Source organism: Aureococcus anophagefferens (genome assembly GCF_000186865.1).
Source record: "Aureococcus anophagefferens unplaced genomic scaffold AURANscaffold_3, whole genome shotgun sequence".
In the NCBI taxonomy this organism is placed as follows: Eukaryota; class Pelagophyceae; order Pelagomonadales; family Pelagomonadaceae; genus Aureococcus; species Aureococcus anophagefferens.
Window position 1 is genome coordinate 1,370,376 of NW_008705563.1, and position 6,792 is coordinate 1,377,167.

Here is a 6,792-nt window from a genome sequence, read left to right on the forward strand (position 1 = left end):
ACCGCCCGCGCGCGCGAAGAAGGCCGACCGCGCGCCCGCGCGGGCCCCCGAGAAGGCGCCGGCCAAGGAGCCGAGGAAGCCGACCAAGGCGGAGCGCAAGGCCGCGAACCGCGAGCGCGACCGCGTCGCCAAGGAGGCCAAGGACGAGCGCGACCGCCAGGCCGCCGCGGCGCGCGCCGCGCGCCAGGCCGCCGCGCCGCCCGCGCCGCCGCCGCCGCCGCGCGCGCCGGCCGCCGCGCCCATCGCCCGGCCGCGCGCGCGCGCGCCGCCGCGCGCGCCGCCGCCGCCGCCGGCCGACGACGCGGGCGACGACGACGACGACGACCTGCTCCGGTCGGCCATGGAGTTCTCCCTCGACGACATGGCCGACGAGCCGCCGCCGGCCCCCGCGCCGCCGGCGCCGCGGCGGGGCGACCCGCGCGTCGCCGCGCTCCTCCGGCGCCGCGGCCTCGGCGCCTACGGACCCGCGCTCGCGGCGCACGAGGTCGACGTCGACGCGCTCCGTCTCATGGCGCCGGGCGACTTCGCCGACGTCGGCGTGCCCCGCGACGCCGGCGAGGCCATCCTGGACGCGCTCCGCGCGGACGACGCGGGCGGCGCTCCGTGGGCGAAGGGATGGTACTAGCCGCGGCGCGTCGTCCGCTAACCGACCCCCGGGTTTCGATCTCGCACGGCGGCCCTTAGAAGCGCGCGTCCCAGCCGCGCTCGAGGCGGCGCTTGCTCATCTTGACGCGCGCTCTCGGCCGCTTGAGGACGACGCCCGTGGGCGCGAGGGCCTCGCGGCTGCCCTCGCCGAGGCGCGCGATGCGGTCCCGCGCCAGCGGCGACAGGGACCGCGCCGGCGGCGGGCGCGGGCCGATCCATCGCACGAGCTTCTTCTTCTCCGGGGACCGGGGCCGGCGCCGCGACCGCGCGGCGGCGGCCTCGTCGTCGAGCCACCGCTTCACGCCCTCCCAGCACCGCGCCGGGTAGGCCGGCTCCGGCGCCGGCGACGCGCCGACGGCGACGAGCGCGGACGCCGACTTGGACGCCGCGGACGCGCTCGCGGGCCGCGCGCGGCCGCGCGGCCCCCTGCGATCGGGCGACCGCGCGGCCGCGGCGGACTTGGGCCGCTTGCGCCGCCGGGGCGGGGCCGCGTTGTCGACGGCCGTCAGCGCGAAGACGCCGCCGCCGTCCGCGGGCGGCGCCTCGGCCGCGGGCGGCGCCTCGGCCGCGGGCGGCTCCTCGGCCGGCGGCTCCTCGGCCGGCGGCGCGTCGGCCGGCGGCGCGTCGGCCGCGACGTCCGCGGGCGGCGCCGCCGCGGCCTCCTCGGCCGCGGGCGCGGCGGGCCGCGGCGACGGCTCCGGCGCCGGGTCCGCGGCGCGCGGCGACCGCGGCGTCGGCGCGCGCGCCGCGTCGTCCGCCGCGGCGCCGTCCGCGGCGGCGTCCGCCGGCGCGCCCTCGCCGACCTCCTCGCCGTTGAGCACGAGCACGTCGCGGTCGTCGTCGTCGTCGTCGTCGGGCGCCGGGTTCTCGTCGTCGTCGTCGTCGTCGTCGTCGTCGTCGTCGGCTTGCTTCGCGGGCGTCGCGCCGGGAGTCTCGGGCTCGAAGTCGTCGCCGTCGCCGTAGTCGTCGTCGGACTCGGACTCCTTGCCGGGCGTGGCGACGGCCCCCGCGGCGGGCGCGGGCGCGCCGCCGCCGCCGTCGTCGTCGTCGTCGAGGAGGCCGTCGAGCAGGTCCCCGAGGCCGTCGTCGAGCGCGACGGAGATGCGGCGCAGGCTCTCCGACTGCACGGCGTCCTCGACGACGCCGCCGAAGCCCGGCGCGGGGATGTGCGGCTCGTCGAGCACGCCGTAGGCGCCCTCGACGGCGTCCTGGAACCGGCGGTGGCGGCCCGCGGCCTCGGGCTCGGGCGCGGCGCGCCGCCCCGTCCACGGCCGCTCGTCCTGGTCCGTTTCCGCGGTGAACTTCTCGAGCGCGAGCTGCGACGCGGACTTGGCCGGGGACGGCGCCGCGTCGTCGTGGCGCACGTCCGCCTCGACGGCGTCGTCGCGGAAGTCGCCGTCCTCGTACTCGAGCGACAGCTTGCCGTCCGTGACCGCCGCAACACGCGCTCTGTAATAAAGCCCGTCGTCGGGCCAGAGGGCGTCGACGTAGTCGCCGACCTTGCTCAGGCGCCGCCCGCCCGAGCCGTAGCCTTTTGATGGACCCAGGAAGCTCGCGCCGCGGCCCTCGTCCTCGTCGTCTCCCATGTTGCTCGGCAGGGCTGCCCACCTCGGACACCGCGCTGCCCACCTCCCGCGCGCAGCGCCGCGCGACGTGATGCTTGTGTGAAGCTTGAAGTCGATGTTGCCTGTGGAGCTCGAGAAAATCAAGGGGATATAAATCTAGATGGGGTGGCAGGCGAAACGCGAGGTCCTCGTACTACTCGGGGCCGCCGCTAGCGTTTTCTTTCTTCTTCCACGCCGCAGCGCGCGGGCTGAGTGCAACGATGGCGGGTCGCGCGGCGCGGCGCGGCTGCGGAACCCTTCGACGGGGCGGGGCAGCGAATTTGGGCTGCTGAGATCATTGCGTTGGCTCGCGAGCGCGACGGTTGTTCGGCGGCGGGACGAGAGGGCGGCGGTGTGAGTCGAGTGTGCGATATTTTCTTGTCCTTAGAGGTTGGAGGCGCCCTATGGGTACCCGCGGGGGGCTCGAAACCTTCAGGACACACTTTTCCCACGATCTCAGAGCCTGCGCAGCCCCGGCGCCGACGGTGTCGCAACACAGTTTCTCGGGCAGCGTGCGGGCATTCGAGGTCGAGAACTTTTCGTGTCCTGAGATGCTCGAGCCCATCCATAGGTACCAACGAAGGGCTCTGCAGCGCCAGCAGACGGTCCACGACCATCATCATCGCGAACACGTCCAAGAGCTGCCCCAAAACCCCCTTCCTCGCGTGGCGCCAAACCGGACACGGTGCCCTCCAGCGCGCCTCGGTTTCCTTCCACCGGACCCGAACCGCCCGGACGCGTAAGTCTTGTCGCGGGCGCCTTCGCGGGGGAGCGAATACCGCTGCGGTCCGTCTGGGGCCGCGTCGACGACGGCGGCGTCGAAAAGTCCCCGGCCAAAAGTCGTCAACATTGCCCCAAAACGATGGGTTGCAGTACGAGGAGCTCGCGCAACATAATCTCGTTGAGCTGCCACCCCATACTATTTATTACCCCTTGAGAAAATGGCCAACAAAATTGGCTGCAATCTAATGCTCGCGCTGCTCGCGCTGCTCGTCGTCGGCTGCGATGCCGCCATCGTCACGAGGCGCGGCTTCGCGCTGCTCGTCGTCGTCGGCTGCGATGCCGCCATCGTCACGAGGCGCGACTTCGTCGGCGGTGGCGCGGCGGCGGCGGCGGCGTCGCGTCCGACGGCGGCGTCGGCGGCCGTGGACGCGCGCGCGCCGCTCCTCGCGCGCGGCGGCCTCGCCGTGCCGAGGGTCGGCTTCGGCCTTTACAAGACGAAGCCCGAGGAGACGGCGGCGGCCGTCGCGCTCGCGCTCGAGGCCGGCGTGCGCCACTTCGACGCGGCCGCGGCCTACGGCAACGAGGCGGCGCTCGGCGAGGCGCTTCGCGGCGGCCCAAAGTGCTTCGTCGCGACCAAGGTCGCGCCCAGCCGCGGCGCGCGCGACGCGGTCAAAGCCGCCGCCGATCGTCTAGGGTTCGCGCCGGACTGCGTCTACGTGCACAGCCCCCTCGCGCCGAGGGCGGAGCGGCTCGCCGCGTACGAGCAGCTGCTGGACGCGCGGCGCGACGGCCTCTGCGGCGCCGTCGGCGTCGCGAATTTTGGAGTGAGACACCTTGGCGAGCTACCCGAGCCGCCGGCGCTCGTCCAGCTCGAGCTGTCGCCCTACAACCAGCGGCGCGCCGAGGCCGCGTGGGCGACGAAGAACGGCGCGGTCGTCACGTGCGCGGCGTGGTCCAAGCTCTCCGGCGCCTACAACTGGGGCTCCGACGCCGCGTTCAAGGCGCTCAACGCGTGCTGCAAGGCGCACGCGGCGACGAAGGCCCAGGTCCTCGTGCGCTGGGCGGTCCAGCGCGGCTTCGCTCCGCTGCCGCGGTCGACGGCGGCCGACGCCGCGCAGCGCCTCGCCATCGCGCAGAACGCGGCCGCGGGCGTCGAGGACGGCGACTTCTGGCGCGGGGGACCGCTCTCGCGGGCGGAGATGAAGGCGCTCGACGCGCTCGAGGACCACCTCGCGAGCGGCAAGCTCGGCCGGACCGACGGCTGGACGGCCGACGACGTCGCGGGGCCGGGCTGGGACCCGACGACCTATGTCGACGGGTAACTGAGCTCTTAATAGAGGTAGGATGCGATGGCGGCGTTGAGGACGTGCGGGACGGCGGGGAAGTCGAGGCGCTTGAAGTGCCAGTTGCGCTTGCAAACGAGCGCGACCACAGCCAGCTTAGCTTTGCGCTGGGCACCGGCGCTGGCAATCGTTGGGGCGCCGGCGCTGGCATTGATTGAGCAAAACGTAACGACAACTTGGCCGCGCCACGCCAGCTCGACAAGCGCTTCATCGCCTGCGCCGCGAGCCAGCGCGATCGCAACAGCATTGTCGTCGTTGTTGCTGATGAGGTTCAGTAGCGTCTCACTGGCATAATCCGAGCCAGCGATGCCGCTCTGGGCAAAACGGAGGAGTGGTGGAATAGCCCCGGCCTCCCGAATCGCGACCTTACTCTCGGCATCGCCCACCGCGAGGGGGCACAGCAACTTAGCGGCGGTGCGTTTCGCGGTCGCGCCGCCGCTCAAAAACGGGACAAGCAGCGGGATGCCATCGGCCTCCCGAATCGCAGGAATCGCAGCCTGGCGCCCGTCGTTTCCGGTCGCGAGGGTGCCCAGCAGCACCAAGGTATTCAATTTTTGCTCCGAGCTGCCGCGCTTGAGCAGCGCGACTAGCGGTGGGATGACGCCAGCCTTGCGGATCGCGTCAAGCGCCAGGGCGTAACGACCCCCTGGATAAGCAACATACATACGACCAGGGCCGGTCTCCCCCTCTTTTTCAAGGAAGGCCTGCAGCTCATCTACGTGCCAGTGGGCATATTCATCGCCGCGCCGCAGCGCGGCGACCGCTGCCGCGAGAGGGTCATCGTCCATCTCGGCAAGGGGATCTTCAAGTATCCCCTTGATCTCGGCCAATGTTTACCACTTCAACAATTGAAGCTCTCCAGATCAGTCAGGTTTTGGCGTTCAAGGTGTAAGAGAGCGTCGGTGCTGGCAGGGGCGAGCAGCGCTGCAGCAGAGATGCGCGCCCGCAGCGCATCGCTACTCGCTCTCTTTTGCACCAATGTTATCGCATTGCAAGCGCCGCGGCAAAAACTCGCCCCGACGCCCGCGCGCGGCCGCGCACCAGCAACGCGCCCTGGGCACCACCCGCACTCGCAGCAGCCGAAAGGGCGCCGCCGCCCGCCGCCGCCGCCGCGCCACCCTGGCGCGCCGTCGCCGTCGGCGCGCTCTGCGCCGGTGTGCTCGCCGCCGCGCCGGAGCTCGCGGCCGCGAACTCGGACGCCGTCGTGACGTCGATCGTCGCGCCGGATCTGACGGACGGCGACGTGGCCATGAGCGGCTTCAGCCACGACGCGCTCGTCTTCCTCGCGGCCACCGTCGTCGTGACGCCCCTGTCCCGCGTGCTCGACGTGTCGCCGATCCTCGGGTACCTGGTCGCGGGCTGCGCCTTGGGTCCGGCCGGTCTGAACACGTTCCAGGACCTGGCCGTCGACGACGAGCTCGCGGAGATCGGGATCCTCTTCCTCTTATTCGAGCAGGGCCTGGAGCTCACGCTCGAGCGGCTCGAGGCGCTCAAGGTCTACGCGTTCGGCCTCGGCACGGCGCAGGTGCTGCTCTGCAGCCTGTGCTTCGGCGCGTTCCCCTTTTTGGGGGGCGTCGAGTTCCTGGAGAATCTCGTGGGCGCGCGGCCGGAGCTCGTCGCCATCGCGCGGCCCGACGAGGCGCTGGTCATCGGCGCCGCGCTCAGCCTGAGCTCGTCGGCGTTCGTTTTACGATTGCTCCAGGAGAAGAAGCAGTCCGACGAGAAGTTCGCGCTCGCGTGCCTCGGCGTGCTGCTTCTCCAGGACGTCGCCGTCGTGCCGCTCCTGGTCTTGTTGCCCATCATCGAGGACACGCAGGTCCTCGGCTTCGACGCGGACCTGTGGTCGCTCGCCGCGTCCGCGCTCTCGTCGACGGGCGCGCTCCTGGGCGCGCTCCTGGGCGGCCGCGTCGTGCTGCGGCGCGTCTTCGCGGCCGTCGCCGGCGCGCGGTCCTCGGAGACCTTCGTGGCGCTGTGCCTGCTCGTGGTTTTGGGCACGGGCGCTTTGACGGACGCGCTCGGCCTGTCGTCGACGCTCGGCGCGTTCGTCGCGGGCGTGCTCCTGGCGGAGACGAACTACCGGGACCGCATCGAGGCGGACATCCAGCCCTTCCGGGGCCTGCTCCTGGGCCTCTTCTTCGTGACCACCGGCGCGGCCGTCGACGTCGCGCAGGTCGCGCAGGAGCTGCCGACGGCCGCGGCGCTCCTCGTCGGGCTCCTCTCGATCAAGACGCTCGTGGTCTTCGCCTTCGGGACGCTCGCCGTGGGCCTCGACCGCCGCGACGCCGTGCGGGCCGCGCTGCTCCTCGCGGGCGGCGGCGAGTTCGCGTTCGTCGTTTTAACGCTCGCGGCGCGCCTCGACGTGCTCCCGCCGGACCTCGCGCGGTTGGACACGGCCGTCGTCGTGCTGTCCATGGCGCTGACGCCCGCGCTCGGGTCCCTCGGCGACGCCATCGCGGAACCGGTGGGCGCGCGACGAC

General features: G+C 72.6%; 3 protein-coding genes across 3 annotated transcripts in view; all 3 read left to right on the plus strand.

Annotated features, from left to right (window-relative positions):
- AURANDRAFT_61710 (hypothetical protein) overlaps positions 1-625 on the plus strand; it is a gene marked incomplete at both ends in the record, with an annotated part of 2,839 nt that extends 2,214 nt beyond the window's left edge. The window contains one exon of the mRNA XM_009035451.1: positions 68-625. Within this exon, the coding sequence (XP_009033699.1) occupies positions 68-625 (558 nt within the window). The remainder of the gene's footprint in view (positions 1-67) is intronic.
- A 2,565-nt stretch (positions 626-3,190) lies between these two features.
- Positions 3,191-4,294, plus strand: AKR1 (hypothetical protein; the record flags this gene model as incomplete). The annotated part of the gene is made up of 1 exon (XM_009035452.1): positions 3,191-4,294. One exon carries the CDS (start codon positions 3,191-3,193, stop codon positions 4,292-4,294), a length of 1,104 nt encoding a protein of 367 aa, XP_009033700.1.
- Positions 4,295-5,564: 1,270 nt separating this feature from the next.
- Positions 5,565-6,792, plus strand: part of AURANDRAFT_70862 (hypothetical protein) — a gene marked incomplete at both ends in the record, with an annotated part of 1,973 nt that continues 745 nt past the window's right edge. The window contains one exon of the mRNA XM_009035453.1: positions 5,565-6,748. Within this exon, the coding sequence (XP_009033701.1) occupies positions 5,565-6,748 (1,184 nt within the window). The remainder of the gene's footprint in view (positions 6,749-6,792) is intronic.